At 45.3% G+C, this 20,975-nt stretch overlaps 2 protein-coding genes across 3 annotated transcripts; one reads left to right on the top strand and one right to left on the bottom strand.

Moving 5' to 3' along the window:
* The first annotated feature begins 10,301 nt into the window (after window positions 1-10,301).
* LOC124699554 (probable beta-D-xylosidase 7) lies at window positions 10,302-15,512 on the top strand. Its single transcript, XM_047231839.1, has 4 exons — window positions 10,302-10,727; window positions 13,184-13,635; window positions 13,745-13,842; window positions 14,085-15,512. Exons 1-4 carry the CDS (start codon window positions 10,302-10,304, stop codon window positions 15,446-15,448), a joined length of 2,340 nt encoding a protein of 779 aa, XP_047087795.1. The 3' UTR covers window positions 15,449-15,512.
* On the bottom strand, window positions 12,197-20,053 carry LOC124699555 (thioredoxin-like protein 4B). Of its 2 annotated transcripts, XR_007001427.1 has the most exons (6): window positions 19,871-20,053; window positions 18,941-19,098; window positions 18,314-18,380; window positions 16,424-16,550; window positions 16,143-16,234; window positions 12,197-12,817 (listed from the first exon to the last, which is right to left on the bottom strand). XR_007001427.1 is itself a non-coding variant. In XM_047231840.1 (5 exons), the coding sequence occupies exons 1-4, from the start codon at window positions 20,003-20,005 to the stop codon at window positions 16,452-16,454; spliced, it is 459 nt and encodes a 152-aa protein (XP_047087796.1). In that variant the 5' UTR covers window positions 20,006-20,053; the 3' UTR covers window positions 15,918-16,234; window positions 16,424-16,451. The 2 variants fall into 2 exon arrangements, 1 of the variants encoding a protein (XP_047087796.1); XM_047231840.1 differs by lacking the exon at window positions 12,197-12,817 and having other exon boundaries at window positions 15,918-16,234.
* Window positions 20,054-20,975: the final 922 nt, after the last annotated feature.

The following is a 20,975-nucleotide window of genomic DNA, read 5'->3' as shown; positions in this document are numbered from 1 at the left end:
GAGTTTTGGAGGTTGAGTCAGAGGAAAGTTGGACTTGGTTTCTGCAGAATTTGCGTGACCTTATAGGTCATCCACCAGGACTTGTTATCCACACAGACGCTTGCAAAGGTTTGGAGAGTGCGGTAGAAGCAGTATTCCCTGAAGTGGAGCATAGGGAATGTATGCGACACTTGGTACAAAATTTTACAAAGAAATTCAAGGGTAAAGTTTTTACTGACAACCTATGGCTGACTTCATACACATGCATCTCTAGGAAGCATCTGTTTCATTTGGATGTGTTGTATAAACAAAAGCCTGGGGTGAAGGAGTACTTGGATGAACATCATGGTAGGGTGTGGTCAAGAAGCCAATTCAATGAAATTTGCAAGGTAGACTATGTAACAAGTAACCTTGCGGAGAGTTTCAATTCAAAGGTCAAGTCATTGAAAGGGCTTATGCTGTGGCAAATATTTGATAAGATTAGGCAGATGATCATGATAAAGATCGATCTACGTCAAAGAATTGCATCCATAAAATATGCTGGCCATCTCATGCTCCCATCTTTGATTAACTTTGCATGACAGGGCAAAACAATTGAGGATGCAATGCGTCAGGAAAGGAATGGAGGCTGAGGTAACCTACACTGACAGTAAAAGCATGCAGTGGAGGTATCAGTGAGTTTGGTTGATAAGACATGCCATTGTAGGGGATGGCAGATCCGTGGGATACCCTGCATACACGCATTGTTTTTCATGAGTGTTATAGGGGTGAAGAAGATGAAGTTGATCAGTATGTGTCAGAGTATTTCTCTGTTGCCAAATTTAGGGCTGCATATGCTATGAATCTTACTACCTTGTTGGGAAAAGACCAATGGATGAAAGTCGATCCAGGCTTCAAACTGTACTCTCCAGTATTGACTAGACCGGCAGGTAGGCCGAGGAAGAATAGGATCAGAGCTAGTGCAGAGGGTGGTGCACCGATTCGAAAACGTAAGTGCAAACGTTTTGGAATCCCTGGACACATTGCTAGGCTTTGTAAAAATGGAGTTGACCCAGCTTTTGGAATGGAAGATCAGGCGGGAGCAGCAAATGCAGAGGAGAATGAAGCAGCAATTCAACTTGAGATTGAAGCAGCAGTTCAACATGAGGAGATTGAAGCAGCAATTCAACAAGAGGAGATTGAAGCAGCAATTCAACATGAGGAGATTGAACCGATGGATCGAGAGCAGATGGAACAGACGGATGTAGAGTTGCTTGAACCGATTGATCGAGAGCAGAGGGAACAGATGGATGTAGAGCTGCTTCAACCGATGAGTCTAGAGGAGAGGGAACAGTATAATCGAGATTGCTTCGAAAGTGGTATGACCCAGATTAGTGCTAACTTCGAAGAGCAGATGGCAGAAAAAGCACAAGCTTTGCACAAGAAGAACAAGAAAGAGGGCAAAAGGAAGGTAGACACCGGTAATATCCCTGGTAGGGTTACCCGGAGTAAGGTGGTGGCCCCAGCGAGTCACACCATGAGCAAGAGAAAGATTTTATTCTGAACAACTAATTTCAATTTGTATGAACAATTTGTATTGGGGTTCCCTTTGTATTGGGGATCCCTTTGTGTTGAACAATTTGTATTGGGGTTCCCTTTGTATTGGGGATGCCTTTGTGTTGAACAATTTGAATTTGTATGAACAATTTGTATTGGGGTTCCCTTTGTATTGGGGATCCCTTTGTGTTCAACAATTTGACTTTGTATGAACAATTTGTATGCCACATTTATCATTTTCTCTAGGGTTTAGGGTTTTAGGGTTTAGGGTTTAATTCAAAATAATTCAAAACATGGTGGAACCTTCCCATGGAGTCTTGTTATGTTACCTACAACCTAGAGAAATAATAATGGAAAAGGAAATATAGAGATATGAAGTTTTTATGCCAAAAGCTTCAAAACCACTTCCTAGTCCATGAGCTACTAGCTATGAAGATGCAGGGCTTTCTGCTCAATACACCTTCCAAATACCCACTATGCTTACAAACTTTGTCCAAATTCGTCACACTTGTGTATCTTTGAATTGCAAACAATATCACGTCAGCCAATATGTAATATATTGTTCAAATAACACAATTTTACAATTTTTATGCCAAAAGCTTCAATTTCCCTTAGTCCCTTTATTATTTGGGTGCCCCTGTTTTACTTAGTGTTACTCAGTTTTCCCCCTCCGGGCCCACTTGTTTTACTCAGTCCTACTCAGTTTTGCCCTTCCGATAAATATTTCCTCACTTTTCCCTCTCTTAGTTCTACTCAGTTTTCCTAACTTGTACTCACTGGCTGATCTCTGATTGGTCGAGATGTATGTCACACGGATCTTGATTGGTTGAAAGCTCAACGAACGCTTGCACCGTTCGATCATTTATGATCGGACGGCTCGTATATCTCTAAACCACGATGGACGCATACGGAGAGAACAGCAGAGCACATACCTACCAACCCTGGCAGTCGCATATTCCAGTCGCATCTTCCTCTCTCCTATTTCCTCTCTTACTCCGGCGGTCGCGGCGGCGCGGATCTAACCGTGCGTGCGGCGGCGCGGATCTAACCGTGCGGCGGCGTGGATCTAAGAGTGCCGGTGAGGATCTAGCCGTCAGAAATAGTTGAAATATCTCTCTCTGTCTCACTTTCATTTCTCTTCTCAGATCTGTTGAATGATGAAGGACACCAAGACGGCGGCCGTGCCGACAGTAGTCATCGATGCCACGAACATTGAAGTCATCGCCTACAACATCGCTTCGACGGCGCAGATCCAACCTTCAATGTCAGAGCTTGTTGATGTCTCACTTCCGTTGCCCTCCTCAGATCCGTTGCTGATAAAGGACAACAAGACGGCGGTCGTGCCGATAGTGGTCATCGATGCCACGAACATTGAAGCCATCGCCTACAACATCGCTTCGATGGCGCAGATCCAGCCTTCAATGTCGGAGCCTGTTGATGTCTCACTTCCGTTGCCTTCCTCAGATCCGTTGCTGATGAAGGACAACAAGACGGCGGCCGTGCCGACAGTGGTCATCGATGCCACGAACATTGAAGCCATCGCCTACAACATCACTTCGATGGCGCAGACCCAGCCTTCAATGTCTACAACCGCGCTGCAAAGCCGCCGATCCAGCCCTCCGCAGATCCATCGCTGATGAAGTACACCAAGGCAGCGGCGGTTCCGACAGTGGTCATCGATGCCACGAACATTGAAGCCATCGCCGACAACATCGCTTCAACGGTGGATGGCGCAGATGACCACCCCTCAGCCGCCCGTCGTCCCGGCCTTTCTTGCCCATCGCTGCGCGGCCGTGTTCGACGCCGCAAATTGGGATAAATTATGATAAATTTGTATTTTTCAGTTTCCAATTGGGATAAAATTGTTCGAACTACTACCTCCGTCTCAAAAAAGCTTCTCCACGTTCTTGATGTGTCCATGTACATCTGTATGTATGATTTGAATTGTATCCCAACTTGATTGGGAAGATATTGATATGTATTACTTAGCACAACTAGGAAATTGTACGCCAAAATACAGTGCTTAGAGCCACAACAAAATACAGTGGTTAGAGCCATCTACTGAATAACAATTCTATACTAAATCGTCTGCCAGAACCACATAACTGCTAGGACAAGGATGCCACCTAATAAAACTGCCCAGATGAATCTACTTTTCTCCTCTCCCATCACTTGAAGTTCATGTTCTAGATTTTCTACCACTTGATCAAATACGGCAAGATCTGTCTCAACTCTCAACTTCTCCATGCGAATAAGCTCGAATTCTTCTTTTCTTCCTCCACGAGTACGCTTCAGCTCGAATATCATCGAGTTTTTACGGGCCAATTCATCACCTAAATTGGCCACCTTCTCCTCCAAATCCATCCTCTGGCTACACCACTGGGTTGATTCATCTTGGTATGCAATGTACCATGGATCATCGGCTTGCCTGGCCAACTGTAACAATAATAAAAAAAGAACAACTGAAATCACTCCAACAGGCCATGGCGGCACTTCAAATTCAACGGCAGTACAGAGAGCTGAAGCTAGATACCTGCACTTCCGACGAGGTAGGAGAAGTAGAACGTGGCCACGACATGATCGAATCCCCACCCTCGCCGGTGTACCCGCTACGACCAGACATTGAGCACTATTTCGTACCTGCAAACTCCAATAAATTACGGGAACCGAATCGATTAGGGGCGGGGGAGGCAGAAGCGGAGGTCTTACCAAGCTATACTACCAATTGGTGCGCGGAACAAATCCCGGTTGTCGTGGGCGGCGGATCTGCTTGCGGCGGACTTTCTTGCGGTGGGTACAATGCGTGCGGACGAAACAAGTGCTGGAGCCGTGGTTGACGTGCAGCGCCGCAGTCCATCCGACGCCGCCGGGGGACAGAGCCGGCGGCGCGATGAGGCGCCGGCGATGGCTGCTCCGTTCGACGGTGGGGAACGAGCTGCCTGCGGTTCTCCGGTGACTAATGATGGGTCTAGCTTAAGAATAATTAATTAGCGAACTTGTTGCTTCTCTCTATGATATTCTCTAAATAAATAGACGACCCCACTTGTCATTGGCTGCGGCAGCCCCACAGAGCGGCAATATGTCTTTTTCTGAAAAATAGACGACCCCACTGGTCATTTGCTGCGGAGGCCCCACAGAGCCGTAATATATGATCTTCTCTAAATAAATAGACGACCCCACTGGTCATTGGCTGCGGAGGCCCCACAAAGCGGCATTATATGTCTTTTTCTAAAAAATAGACGACCCCACTGGTCATTGGCTGTGGAGGCCCCACAGAGCGGCAATATATGATTTTCTCTAAATAAATAGACGACCCCACTGGTCATTGGCTGCGGCAGCCCCACAGAGCGGCAATATATGTCTTTTCCTCGAAAAATATACGACCCCACCTGGTCATTGGGTGCGGCAGCCCTATAGAGCGGCCCCATTTGTCATTGACAGCACCGCGTATAAAATCATGAAATAAAACGGCCCACACGTCGGCGATAGATGGATGGCTGCTCCGACGTGTCTCCTCGATCCTACCCGTCGGCACGAGACGGTCGGGGAGGAGCTGCCCCTGTGCAGCCCCACCCGGTCGGACTAACGGTCAAGGCCTCCGACCCGACGGCTACCGGCCGTTCCGAGCACTTGTGCGTGTTTCAAACTAGAGGAGGGGAAAACTGAGGAAAAACTAAGGGGTTGGGGAAAACTGAGTACAACTAACGAATCAGGGGCACGAAAATAGAAATCCCTAAGAATAATGAATCTACATCAATACCAAGAAGAGCAGCTATGAGTATCAAAGGCATTGTGGCAAATAATGCAAATGTGAAAGGGCAAAGCAATAGTGTGAAGAGACATGGGTGGTGTAAACCACCGCCTGGAGTTCTAAATTGAATGTTGATGCTTCTTACTCGGTAGATTCTAGCACAAGAGCTATAGGAGCAATTATTCGTGACTCCAGGGGAAACTTTATTGCAGCTGCTTGTGATTACATGGGGCATGTAATTGACGTTTCAACTATGGAGGCTAAGGCATTACTTGAAGGGCTACAATTAGCTGAAGCTATAGGAGGGAGCTGTATCTTGGTTGAATCTGACTCAATGGAGGTTGTCGATAATGTATGCGCACGCTTCTATTCTTGTAGACACTGTTGGGCCTCCAAGTGCAGAGGTTTGTAGAACAACATCAATTTTCCCTTTAGTGAATCACCCAAGGTTTATCGAACTCAGGGAGGTAGAGTTCAAAGATATCTCTCTCAAGCAACCCTGCAATTACGATACAAGAAGTCTCTTGTGTCCCTAACACACCCAATACACTTATCAGGTGTATAGGTGCACTAATTCGGCGAAGAGATAGTAAAAGACAAATAATATGGATGAATATGAGTGGTAATTGCAATCTGAAATAAAAATGGCAGCAAGCAAACGTGTAGCAGAACTGGTTGTAAACGGTGTTTCAATGCTTGGAAACAAGGCGTAGGGATCATACTTTCACTAGTGGACACTCTCAACAAAGATATCATAATTGAATACATAAAATATCATCTCTTCACTAATCTACTCTGAACCACTGTCCGATTGGATAACGAACACCAATTCACCGTGTAGGGCTACAAAAGCACTCCTTAAAGTTTGCATTCCAAATCTAGGGATGCCCCGCGATACCACTTTGAGCAACCAAAGATAGTACTAACAAAACACCACAATTTATAAGTATTTCTGTAAAGTTTAGCCTAAGAGACACACACGGTGTGCACACCGTCACCTTCACACCATGGGACAAGGTGTCTCCAGAGATCACATAATAAAACCACTTGAATAGCATAATAGATGAAGAATAACATCTACTTATTCAACTAGATTACAAAGCTCATGATCACATAAAGATCATACCATGGGAGAGAGAGATAGACCACATAGCTACCGGTAAAGCCCTCAGCCTCTGGGGAGAACTACTCCCTCCTCATCATGGGAGTCAGCAACAGCGATGAAGATGGCGATAGAGTCGATGGAGATGGCTCCGGGGGCAATTCCCCGTCCAAACAGGGTGCCGGAACAGAGACTTCTGTCCCCGAAACTTGTCTTCGATGGCGGCGGAGCTACAGAACTTTTCGTGGACGGGGGCTGGTTTTTTAGGGTTTTCGCGTCGGGAGGCAACTTATACGCGGAAGGGCGAGGTCGGTGCGCGAGGGGACCACACCATGCCTAGGCGCGGCCAGGGGCTAGGCCGCGCCTAGGGAGGGGTGTGGCCACCTCTGGCTCGGCTCCGTCTCTCCTATGGACTCTGTTTTCATTACAGTAAAATAGGAACTTCGGTTTTCATTTCGTCCAATTCCGAGAATATTTCCTGTACAACTTTTCTGAAATACAAAAATAGCAGAAAACATGAACTGGTACTGTGGCATCTTGTCAATAGGTTAGTTCCAAAAAAATGCATAAAAATTTCACGAAGTGTAAACAAAACATATAGAAATTGGTGTAAAATGGAGCATCAAAAATTATAGATACGTTCGCAACGTATCAGTCGATGCTGTGGAAAATCCATTTGATTACAGAGGTACAGGAGCATTTATCATCGACAATTGTCGAGGGTTAATTATGACTCTAGGCAAGGCACCTTTGAAGCACTGTCCGTGAGAAGCGAATGGAGCGGTGCATGAGCTGGCTCGCCGAGGTGCTCAATGGGGTTCAGCAGAGGCTTGGTTCGATAATCCTCCTGATTTTATTTTGCATGTGCTTGTAAACGATCTGATTATTATCCAATAAACTTGTCGAAAGTAGAAAAAAAAATCTCTTCCTCATCGGCAGAACCATGGCATCTAACTTGTGTGTATGGAGAGGCTCAAGTTAATGAGCGTCATAAACTTGGTACACGCTTTGATTCATCAAAATCATCCACTCCCTTTCTATGGCTTTGCATCGAGGACTTCAAATTAGGTACTCCTTATGGAGGAGCATATGGATGTTAATGGGTAGAATAACACTTAGATTCATGCATTTAGAGATATAATGTATATTTGTAAATTGGTGGATTTTGAATATATGGGCAATGCATGGACGTTCAAGGAGAAGGTCGCGTGCGGCTCATACTGCCAGGTCTAGCTCTATAGAACGGTCACCGTTGTTGATCTTAGTAGGTCTGTTGTGTCTTGTATGCTCGTGTGGATGACATCTAGGCGGGTGACGTTTGTAATATCTATCTAGCCATTGGTGTAGTCCTTTTTTAAGTGTTTGGTTTTTTCTGATTAGTACTAGGCTTGTAATTATGTGCTTTCTATTAGCTCAAGAGGCATAAAGGTTGTGTTTCTCGAAAATAAATATACAAATGATACACCTTAACGTAGGTACTTGATAAACAAATCAACGCACTAGAGGAAAATGCCACTTTGCTTATGGCTTTCTGTATGCCGACTGCCTTTTATCGGGTCCGTCTGCATACAAGGTCATATACCGAGCGCCTAAAATATGTTGTCAGCAAACACAAGTTTTCGGAATATAGGTATGTATTCCGACGGTTTTCTTACACAGTCGTCGATAAAATATAGTTGTCGGCATAGCTGTCGTTATACCGTGGGTATCCGTCGGCATACTTCGGGCCATCGGCATACAAATTTACCATGTCGCATCGCCGATTCGCTATATGACGGAAGCCTAACGGCTCTAGGTGTTAGCCAACAACCATATCAGATGAGCTAGCCGTACTCAGCATACCCTTTAATTTTAGTTTTTTATGCTACTTTTATTTCCTAGTACTTATGTTTGCTTTTGATTTTTTTTTTGCATGCTGATTTTATTTCCTACAACGACATCACAAACAATGACATAATGCGAAGATTTTATTTTTTTTTGCATATTTCTTATGCTCATTTGGTCTCACATAAAATGGCAATGCGAAAGCCCCCACATGGGCTCAAAATTGGTTTTCATTTTTGTATGACCTAACCGAACACAAACCAAGAGAAAAGTCCATTGGTCAAACATCGTTGAGAGGTAGTCTGATTGGGGCCATGTGGTAGGATTTTGCTCGAAACTGTGTTTTGGATGGTCGAAGTCCCCAAAAAACTTGCATGTGGCCCATGTGGTAGGTAAATTAACTCGTGCACTATGGTGCTTGGGCACCACGAATCATAGAAGGAAACCTGGCTACCAAATGGGAAGTGATTTATCTCTCATTTTGATAATTGGAAAGTGAATTCTCTCTCCTCACGATATTTGGAAAGTTAATTCTATCTCCTTGTACACCTATGGCAAAACTCATCTCCCAAGTGTGAATCCCTCCACAGACATGTGTTGTCACTTATAAAGGCGGTAGACTTATAGTGGAATACTTTGACTTCGGGTCCACTGGAGGGAAACTTGTGAGAAATTGGGCTCCAACTTGGTTTTCCATGTTACTATGACCTAACGAAACACAAAGAAAGTGAAAAGAAATCCATTAGTCAACCGTCGTTTGGAGAATTTCAGGGAGATAGACCGACCGTGGCCCACTGGCAAGGGTATCGTCCGATACTGCGCTTCAGAGGGGTCGGGATCCCTCCAAAACTTTCATATGGCCATAACATATGCATATAAGTGTGGTTGAAGGATGAAAGAGCCAAAGCCCAAGTCCCTCTATTGACTCAACTAACAAATAACAAGGAAGTCAAAAGTTATGCTTAAGTGTGACCCTCTTCAGAAACATGCCATGCCACTTAGGAAGATTATGGAAAACCCCCACTTTGTATCAACCTGATGGAAGCTTTGGGAGAAGTTAGACTCCAACTTAATTTTCCATATTTATGTGATCCAACCAAACACAACCAAGAGAAAAGTCTATTGGTCAACTGTCGTTGGAAGCGGGCCAAAGGGCAGAGCTATGCGGATGGTTTGGCCCTCGGCGAACATACATTGTAGGAACTCCTAGATAATGCCACGTGGCCTTCAACATCGGCGGCCTGGCCCTCAGCATATACGGCATATACGCAGAAGCCGTCAAATGGACGGAATCATAACATTTTTTTTTGCTGGGAGTATTTTACCGCCGACAACCATGTCAAACGCTCCAGATAGGCACGTATGCTGATGGCTATACATATGGCTGCCGACGACCGTGCGGCGTGCGCCGAGTGCCGCCTCCGCATATACCTTTGCCGAGGGCATTTTGCTGTATGCCGACGGTTTGGGGCCATCGGCATACCACCTGTTCCCTCTAGTGAGACGAGTGCCTTGGCTAGTCCGCCGTATTCATATTTTCTGAACGTGCACGTCAGCTACATGACGTGAACGATATGTGCGAGTGTTTGTGTGCATCACCTCATCTTATTTATATATACGTTCATCAACAATCGTATCGTCGTTAGGCTGACATGAATGCAAAGCAGCACATTCATGTCAAGCGAGCTACTACTAACAAACGAGCTACTAGCTTCTCTAATTAGCAGAGGCCACGAAACGGATATGCACATGAAGATGAATCGAATGGAAACACCACCCTGCACGCAAGTTACATACTGTATCTCATTTCGTGATCTAGCTCGCACCAGTCGAATTAAAAATCTAAATCCACGCCGAAAGGAAAAGAACAACATGCACGCGGGTGCAACATCATATTCCGCCTTTATCAACATGCATTAGAAGGCGAGGTTAGTCCTCTCCATGGGTAACTAAGCTAGCAGCACAGGACTAGTGTAGAAGTATGTCACACGCAACGCAACCCCTCTGTGGGTAGTACACGTGGCTCGCCTCCATTGGCCAGGAACGCCTATTTAGGCAGGCGACGGCAGCGTCCCCTTCACAATCCCGTCTCACGTCCCCGTCCTCGCCATGGCCGCCTTGTCCTGCCGCGACGCCGGCGCGGTGGCACAGACGCTGCTACTTCTGCTGCTGACGGCGCCGTCGTTGCTGGGGGCAGTTGCCCTGGCCGCCGACCCGCCGTTCTCGTGCGGGCCGTCCGCCACGACGCAGGGGGACGGTTTCTGCGACGCGGCGCGCCCGGCGGCGGAGCGGGCGGCGGACCTGGTGTCGCGGCTAACGCTGGCGGAGAAGGTGTCGCAGCTCGGGGACGAGGCCCCCGGCGTGCCCCGGCTGGGCGTGCCGCCCTACAAGTGGTGGAACGAGGCGCTGCACGGGCTGGCCACCTCCGGCAAGGGCCTCCACTTCAACGGCGCCGTCCGCCGCGCCACCAGCTTCCCGCAGGTCAGCCTCACCGCCGCCGCCTTCGACGAGGACCTCTGGTTCCGCATCGGCCAGGTACGTATACTACGAAGCAAAGCCCGTGAGGCCGGCTTTCGCCAACTTGCGGTTTCTTTTCGCCTCTTTTCTTGGCGTAGTATTAATGGCGGCGCGGCAGTTTTCATTAGACTACCCACAATGGGAGTATCATAGGTAGTATCATGCATTCCATGCATGTAAAATGCTGATATGGCAGTGCAATTAAGGATGAGAGAGAGCATCTAGATCATAGGTAGATCATCGTAACATAGCACATACTACTAGAAAATTTAATGTCAAGTAAATCTTGTACATATATTTGCATTGAGATTCTACAAAACAATTAATATATAGAGACTATGATACTAGTATATGATACCATGCATTGTGGAGCTAATAACATGTAGTAGTATCATATGCATGATACTTCTATATGATACTATGCATTGTGACTAGTCTTATGGAATGTTGCCGCCGTGGATCGCTGTCGACCTCGGCCGGCCGGCCGGGCGGTTTGTTGGGTTACGGTCGATCGGGCGGGCCCAAGCATCATATGCGTGCATGCGCGCGTGCGTCCATTCCATGCCATGCATCATGCACCAGTCGTTTTCTTTCCTTGATCCGTGATTTGGGAACAGACAAAGGGTGCGGCGGTTTGTAGCCTGCATAGTATATGTTGCGGGGTGTACATTATGGATGCTCGTGAGCTGAGGATTTGATAGCTCTGATTTTGCTTTCATATTTAATTGATTTCTTCGTGCTATATTAACTGTCGTAGATTTGCCTAGATACTAAAATATCTATACGCGTTTTAGCTTATAAATAAATGTAAATCTAGATAAATCTGTGATGATATGAAATGGAGGTAGTAATATAAGTGGCATCTCCCTACAAAATATTGTTGTAAGATTGATTTGGCTTGAGGGCAGATTAGCCGTGTAAGTTTTTTCTTCGTTCAATTGGCTATGTAGGTTGATGCATGATTATACGCATATCATATACTTATTACATTCTTATTTTCGCAACTATTTTTTAGAACTATATCATATTTGTTACTTTCTTATTTTTCCCACTATTTTTAGAACTATATTGTACTTATTAATTTCTTATTTCCCCCCAAATTTTTAGAAATATATCATACTTATTACTTTCCTTTTTCGCAACTATTTTTTAGAACTATATTATACTTCAATATTTAGAGATATATCATACTTGTTAATTTCTTGTTCTCTATTTTTAAGAACTATATCATACTTATTATTTTCTTATTTCCATTATCTTTTCAAACTATATCATACGGTCCCTACAATGACCTCAACACCAACATCACCAACTTTGAAAGGCGAGAACATTCATTCCACATAAGTTGTGAATAGGATGGCAAAAGTCATAGGCGAAGATCTGCGAGGGTTAATTGATTTTTGCACCATATGGGAAGTAATATCCAACCGACAACTGGGTTCCGTACGTGTATTAGTCAATCAGTGGAAATACTTTGTATGCAGAAAAAGAAACACCATACTAGTCCAGCAAAAAAACATAAGTAAACACTTGAATATGCTTTTTTATGTACGTCCAAAGCAATGTCCTATACTGTTCGCTCAAGGAACTACTTATGTATGTATAGGACAAGCAGCCTTGTAGAGGTTCACCGGGTGGCACCTAGAAAAGTGCTAGCAAAGGGACAGCACGTGAGTACACGTAGTGTGGTTAGTGCCAACGACAAGGAGAAGAATGTTTGTGCGGGAAAGAAAAAGAGGCGCCTTTTCGTTCTGGGAGCCACATGTGAGCCGTAGATAGATCTGATATGAGTAGATCGGGCCTTTCCCATCGTACCGAACCTTTTTGTTATGCTGCTATCCGTGGCCCGTGGGTATGGACTATGGAGTGGGGAGTGACCACAAGGCCACAAGGTCATGTCATACGTTGTACACATCCCGTGCTATGATTCTTGTTAGGAGCCAGATTCATATGCATGTGGTTTGATTCTGGCACCATCAATTAATATAAAGATGGATTACGGTGTCGAGTTTGAGTGCATTCTAGCTTGTTGGAGTTCCACCAACTAAATGTTAGGCCTTCCAGCAAAATCACTAAATTTTAGGCTGTATTAGTCCTGGTTAGGTTCCCTGCAAAAGAAGAACTAATTGTTAGGTTTGTTTAGTTGTGCCGTGCACAACTGGATCAGACTAGGAGTCATATTGCATTTTCAGTAACTAGTAAGTTCATACAATTTATAATACTGATCAGATGAGAGCAACATCGATCATACATAACTCACCCATAGATACCCGCAGTTCCTACTAGTAGTGCTTAACACTTGGCAAAAGTTGCCACTTTGTGGTCAGCGTGCAAGTTTGTGTTGCAAGCATGTCTAGTCAGTTGTCACATAGTCTACTGCAGTATCTCCTTTACATTTTACCTTTATAGATCACTCTCGATTGCCTGCCATGAGGATAGCCAATAATCATCATCTGTGCTACGTGTACGTGCAGGCGATCGGCAAGGAGGCGAGGGCGCTGTACAACATGGGCCAGGCAGAGGGCCTGACAATGTGGTCCCCGAATGTGAACATCTACCGCGACCCTAGATGGGGCCGCGGGCAGGAGACCCCCGGCGAGGACCCCACGACCGCCAGCCGCTACGGCGTGGCATTCGTGAAGGGCCTGCAGGGGAACTCGACGTCGCTGCTCCAGACGTCGGCCTGCTGCAAGCATGCCACGGCGTACGACCTGGAGGACTGGAACGGCGTGGCCCGCTACAACTTCGACGCCAAGGTGACGGCGCAGGACCTGGAGGACACCTACAACGCGCCGTTCCGGAGCTGCGTGGTCGATGGCGGCGCCAGCTGCGTCATGTGCGCCTACACCGGCATCAACGGCGTCCCCGCCTGCGCCAACGCCGACCTGCTCACCAAGACCGTCAAGGGGGACTGGGGCCTAGACGGGTATGTGACTGCAGTTTGCAGCTGGTAAATTTGTTTCGAGTCACATGCTCTTCACGCGGGCCGGTGTACTGATGTATGTCTGTCGCTCTTTTTGGTCGTTTCCGTGCAGATACATCGCTTCCGACTGTGACGCCGTGGCCATCATGCGTGACGCGCAGAGGTATGCGCAGACGCCAGAGGACGCCGTGGCACTAGCGCTCAAGGCTGGTAAGTCAGCATCGATGCGTCCAAATCGAAATTATAGATTAGTAGCTATGTTTGCACTAATTCAGCTAAAGCACGATCCAACAAAATTCGTGCACTTTGGTGAGTCGTCTAACTGTAAATCTGCCTTCTAGCTAGACACCAAGCACTCCACCAGTCAAGGATTGCTCCACCAGTCCACCACTGGTTCACACCAAGCTAACAATTTTCTTGAAAACGGTAATGATTTGGATGATCTCTGTCAGGGCTGGACATCGACTGCGGTGCCTACATGCAGCAGCACGCGGCGGCCGCGGTCCAGCAGGGGAAGATCACGGAGCAGGACATCGACAAGGCACTGAAGAACCTTTTCGCCATCCGGATGCGCCTGGGCCACTTCGACGGTGACCCCAGGAGCAACATCTACGGATCCCTCGGCGCCGCCGACATCTGCACCCCTGAGCACAGGAGCCTCGCCCTCGAAGCCGCGCAGGACGGCATCGTCCTCCTCAAGAACGACGCCGGCATCCTCCCGCTCGACCGGGCCGCCGTCGCGTCAGCCGCCGTCATCGGCCCCAATGCCAACAACGCCGGCCTGCTCATCGGCAACTACTTCGGCCCGCCGTGCGAGTCCATCACCCCGCTGCAAGGGATCCAGGGGTACGTCAAGGACACGAGGTTCCTCGCCGGGTGTCCCATGGCGGCCTGTCCCACGGCCGCGACGGACCAGGCAGCCACGCTGGCAAGCACGTCGGACTATGTGTTCCTCTTCGTGGGGCTGAGCCAGCAGCAGGAGAGCGAAGGACGCGACAGGACCAGCCTGCTGCTCCCCGGGGAGCAGCAGAGCCTCATCACCGCCGTGGCCGACGCGGCCAAGAGGCCTGTCATCCTGGTGCTCCTCACGGGCGGGCCGGTGGATGTGACGTTTGCACAGACCAACCCCAAGATCGGCGCCATCCTGTGGGCAGGGTACCCCGGCCAGGCCGGCGGGCTCGCCATCGCCAGGGTGCTCTTTGGCGACCACAACCCCAGCGGGAGGCTGCCGGTGACCTGGTACCCGGAGGAGTTCACCAAGGTGCCCATGACAGATATGCGGATGCGTGCTGACCCGGCCACTGGCTACCCCGGCCGGAGCTACCGCTTCTACCAGGGACCAACTGTCTACAAATTTGGCTACGGCCTCAGCTACTCCAGCTACTCTCGCCACTTAGTCGCAGCTGGCGCCAGAAAGCGGCCACCCAACATGGACTTGCTGGCAGACCTGAACACGATGCCAACCGCGGAAGAAGGCGTCGTGAGCTACCATGTGGAACAGATTGGCGCCGAAGGGTGCGAGCAGCTCAAGTTCCCGGCCGTGGTAGAGGTGGAAAACCACGGCCCCATGGACGGCAAGCACTCGGTGCTCATGTACCTCCGGTGGCCCAACGCAACGGCCGGACGGCCGGCAAGGCAGCTGGTGGGGTTCAGGAGACAGCATCTCAAGGTAGGGGAGAAGGCCAGAGTCAAGTTTGACATCAGCCCATGTGAGCATCTGAGCAGAGTAAGGGAGGATGGCAACAAGGTCATAGACAGAGGTTCTCATTTCCTCATGGTTGACAAGCATGAGATGGAGATCAGATTTGAGGCCTGAGTTTAAGATTGCAGGGAAGAAGTAGGGGTGGATACAGTGTAATTCTCTCATTTTATAGTCTATATTGCATTGTTCTAATTGGAAACTATGGTTTCTAGGCTGTACTGTAAGACATGTGTTCGCTGACACTTGAAATAAAGATCAATCTAGTCCAACGAAGACATCTCTTCCAGAATCATTGAGATGGAGAGTAATTTCGGTAATTGATTCTATCACTTCGCAAACATCCACTATACTTGCCTATAACCAGACTTGTATGTACCACACTAACAGATAAACAATTGCTTGAGAAGAAAGAAGTAGAGGTCGGTACGTATAATTCTCATTTTATATTTTATATTGGATTGTTCTGATTGGAAACTGAGATTTCTAGTCTGTACTGCAAGACATGTGTTCACTGCCTCTTCAAATAAAGATCAATCTAGCCCAACAAAAATTATCTCTTCAAGCATCATTGAGATGGAGAGTACAATCATGTAAATTTTTTGGTAATTTATTGTATGACTTCACAAATACACACTAAACTTGCCCATAACCAGCCATGTATGTACCCCACTAATAGTATGTACCACACTAACAGATACACACTTGAGCATTTTAGTTTGTGAAATACAGAACTTCACAGACATCAGAATATAAATTGTTGTATTATTATGCTATTATAACATAATAAAGAAGTGCAGTTGATGCAAACCAATGTAAGTGCCAACTCTTGATTGTTCACCACCTAGCTCATGCAACCACAGCTTCATATCCTCCTGCAGTCCATAAATCGTATCATTCATATTGCACAAAAAGGATACAAGAATGAGCAGTGCACCAGCTAATGCAGTTGGATCAAGTATACCTCCTTTTCACCTACCATCAACAGCTTATTGTTTAGGTCTCGCTGGGTGGATATGTATGCAGACTGCAGAGGACAGGGAGTGAAACTGTTCCAATATCAAAAAGACCATATTCTTTTAGGAAAGGTACATCTGTTTATAATTAGAGCTTCTTGTGTTCAGACATCCTTGAAAAGAAGTTGGAATCTAGGTATCCTCTCTGGTGGAAGTGGGCAGGACACTATCAGTTTGCCTTTCATCGCACCCCTAAATACTGCCTGCAGTGAAAAGATCATCAGAGAATCCGGAGGAAACATAATTGCCAAGCAATGCTGTACAGAAGAAGCTGTGATACAACATGCCAATCATCATGAATTTTGGATATTTGGGCAGAGATAATTATTGCATTCCAAAAATCTTACATAAAAGAAGTGTTGCGAATTGATGCTGATACTGTATCAGCTAAACAGCTATATTTGGAAGGATTGGGATTATAAGAACTTGAAAAGCACAGGAGCAATAAACTGGATAGAGAGAAGATATTCAAATGATCCAGAAAACACGGTTTCCACACACACAAAAAAAAGTAAGACCTGACCACTTATCGTACCATGCTAGTGCTCTTAGACAGAAACCTTCCAGGTGAGCTGTGATTCGCACAATAACAGCTAAGGCATCAAATAACCAAATGTTCACGGAACATGTGTTTCAGCCCCCATGGGTGGGTTTAAGAGAAGTACTGCAAGAAACATCCAAAAGCAGCATGCCCAGGTGGATCCTAATGGTGTCCTAACAAGTTACTTGGACCACCCAGAGTGAAGAATCTTAGTTTCTCTTCATCTTGAGAAGTAAAATTCCCACACTTGTATTATCGGAAAAGAATTTAGAATTTACTTTTTCGAAAATGTCTTCCCTCTGTGTGTCCCTATGGCAATGGGAAGGGTGAGTAAACCATAACGACTGAGATGTGTGCTCACTACATGAGCCGCCAAAGTGAGTGAAACGAAAAAAAATTCACTGTCTGATGGTATGTATGGAGAGAGAGGATATGATATAAGTTTTGTACTGAGTAAGTTTGAGGAAAATTGAGAAGTTTCATTTGTACTCCTTCCGCCCTGAAAAGGAAGTCTCAACTTTGTCTAGATTTGCATGTATCTATACAATAAAACTCGTCTAGATACATGCGTATTTAGATAAAGTTGAGACATCCTTTTCGAGACGGAGTGAGTAGCATTCCATTTTGTTTCCATAATAAAAGAAATGGGAATACTGCAGCCGTTAAAAATATGCAGCACAACGCAGCCTAAACTTAGAAGTTTTATATCGTGTCTTTGAGTTTTTAAAGTTTTCTTCAGGGTGTGGCTATTTCTCATGAGAACTAACTTCGTTCTCGGTCAGATGATGTCATCAAATCTCAGTTGCAAGTTGCAACTCATGTTGCAACCGATAACTAGCACGAATCACGAAGCAAATCTAACAATGTAGGACTTGACTGAGCACAAACTTAACTAGCAAATCCCTATTCTTTATTTTAAATTTGAACAGCTTTGAACCCAAGAATGCAATACAGAAAAAAGAAACAGGTTTAACTACTAACAGAAAAGAAAACTTTCTACCTCAGCTTTCCTTTGTTATCAAAGCATGTCGTCCAATTAATGGTTTGCACTGGATTAATAGTTCAGCTAAAAAAAACTTAATGGTTTGCGCTGGATTACAGCAAAATGTACAGGATATCAACCCCTAGCTATAATTTGCAATTGTCTATTCTCTATACATATATTCTTGTCATTGATTCTGGAAAGCAATTTGCACATGTATGAACAAATATCTATAATCTGCACCAACTATAATAGGCAGTCTCCTTTTAGTTTTCACATATTAACATCCATGGAACCCTACCACATATTAATGTTACAGTCGAATCAAAATTATCTATATTCTCCATCTGTTTACTTCATTAACTTGCCAATGTCAATAGTCAAATCTAGTAACAGAAGGTATCAGAGAGGTGGAGAAAATACAACACTTTAGGTCCACTCACCTCCACTACATCAATGAAGTCTTGCTTGCTGCTAAAAGAGCCTACCCATTTTGTGTGATCAGGTGTCCTGTACATTATAACAAGTGTGTCATTTATTTTGTACAGTACCATGGAAAATAACTAAAATTAAATATAGTGATGAGACATGTTATCCCTGCCCCTGTGGGTGCATATAATTGAGCATTTACTTGACCAACTCTCCTTGTTATGACAAAATCAACTCTATGAAGTTCGATTAGGTTTGAAAAACAGCCATATACATTTTCACATATATTCACTGAAATTTCTTCCATAAATCTTTCATATAATCTACTTACAATTCAAAGAAAGACACATAAATATTTTGTATATCTTCCATGTAATCTTTCATATCAAGTCAGTTGTCAGTAATTTCAGATTAAAGTGGATGTTTCTTAGATCTTTGCATCATGATACATCTCTATGTAAAATCTACAAGACAAGTGACAACTTTAGGCGGGCATCATTCAGATATGCACAGCTCATTTCAAACTTTGGGAAGAAAGGTCTTGAGTGTATAGTGATGAAATAATATAACTATATAGCAATACAGGCATCTCCAAACAGTATCATATCAATGAAATTAAAACAAGAGGAACAATAACATACCCTGAATCCATCTTCATGTGATGAGCATTGAAGAAAAAAATGGTTGCCGGAACCAACGTGATATCAAAATAGTCAACGTACACTTGAATCTCCTCAGAATCCATGTCGACCAATGCTATCGTCGCAAACTTGGATATATCCCAAGAAGATTTTGCAAGCTGTTGAAACAGCATGAACGGGATGAGATGAAAGAAATGGCATAAATACTAGAGAACTCGTAAAATTCCATACTAAAAAAAGGATATGAATGAAAGACTGGTCAAAAAAGTAGTAACTAGTCACTAGTACATCAAATCAATTTACAAGCTATCCTAATAATCAAATGAGGTGGAAGTCACCTTAGCTCCTAATTTGTTCATGTTGTGACTATTGACACATTTATACTCTTTAGATTTACCATGTCTGGCAATCAAACTATCCTGCCAAGGATAAATCATTTGAAATGCATGTAAAGCAACCAATAGCCATTAGGGGTTTTAGGAACTATAGGATACATAAAAAATGCTTGTAAGCCCACCAGGCCACCAGGGGATATACTAACTTCGTGACAAAGACAACATGTAAACACACTCTTCACAGTAGGAATAACTACCCTCGCTGTAACTTGACAAATAAATTCCTTTAAGGGAAGTTGCTGAAGTAACAGACAGCTTCATCAGGCGCATGTTCACCACGCGGCAGTCTCCTCCCTAAAATTTAGACTTATCAGGGCCGGAATCTGCACCTACTCAAGGCTACCAAAGCTCGTACGCAGAGTCCGATCAGACCCTAGAACTTAGGCAGACTGAACAAACTGCTCCCAGAGGCCAGATTGGACCCACCTACCAATCCAATCGCATCGGCGCAGAAGAAAAGTAGCCCCTCATGGGCCGAGTTTGAGGAGAACGGGTGGAATCAGACGGCAAGGCAGGTGATGTACTGCGGACTTACAACGTCGTCGAGCTGGAGGCAGGCGGCGTCGGCGGCGCGGCCGAATCGGAGGACGAGGACCTTGTCGAGGGTGTCGCGAATGGCGGTGTCCACCTCCCGCTTCCGCCGCAGCGTCGGTAGCACCGCCGACCCCATCTCGCGCTCCCACCTCGCCGGATTGCGGCGTCCTCTTCCCACGAATCGCCGGACTCCCCCACTCTCCACCGGCAAACAGTGTGTGGCCTGACCGCTGGGCCCTCCGTTTGCAGCGTCACTCGGTGGGTCACGCCTAAATTGTTCGCGCGCCTAAAATAACTCCTAGTCGTAAATTATCCGTTTGCGTTGAGGAGTAACCCAGTGGTCCGATGCATTTTGGAGAAACTAACTAATTCTTGAAGAACAAACGAAAACAACTTTTGATCATGCCATGCTTTATCGAATCGAACAAGTTCAAACAAATTTAACATACAAACTACGAGAACAAACACGAAAACAAGTAAATTCTAAACTAACTAATTACGATGATATATTTATAGTATCGAATATTACATGGTAGAAATTCATAAGTTGTCTCCAACAACTACATAATAACATACAAATTAAACGAGTAAATTTTCGAGGTCTTCAAACTCTTTTTTTTCTCACGTGACACGGTCTTATACTTTTCTAAATGCGACCAAAGAAGGATAACATAAGTACCAAACCACATACCTGTAAATACCAACGAAGGTTCTCCCGTAATTTTTAATTTAAGATGCACACAATGCCAATATATGTGCATGCACTCAACCATTAAAGTAATCGACCAACATCGACAAGAGTACGAACACCAGTATGGCAGGAAAAGCAACCGATCGACTATGTTGTCGTTGTTGGGAGCCGAGAGTACAAATAACCATTGTCAAGGACGTAGCAGCCGTGAAAAATATTACAAGGACAATCCTGCTCCTACCATGATAAAAGTCCAAAATCAATTTGGCTAAGGAAGATCCGAACCATATGCTACCGCAAACAAAAGAAAAGAAAACTAAAAACAAAAATAAAGACACTCCAAAAATGCACACATAGTATATGAAGCAATAAAAATATAGTGTCTAGAAAGATGATCTGATACTTTGTTGATGAA

The sequence above is a fragment of the Lolium rigidum genome, chromosome 3 (assembly GCF_022539505.1).
Source record: "Lolium rigidum isolate FL_2022 chromosome 3, APGP_CSIRO_Lrig_0.1, whole genome shotgun sequence".
In the NCBI taxonomy this organism is placed as follows: Eukaryota; Viridiplantae; Streptophyta; class Magnoliopsida; order Poales; family Poaceae; genus Lolium; species Lolium rigidum.
This window is presented reverse-complemented; position numbering and strand designations above follow the sequence as displayed.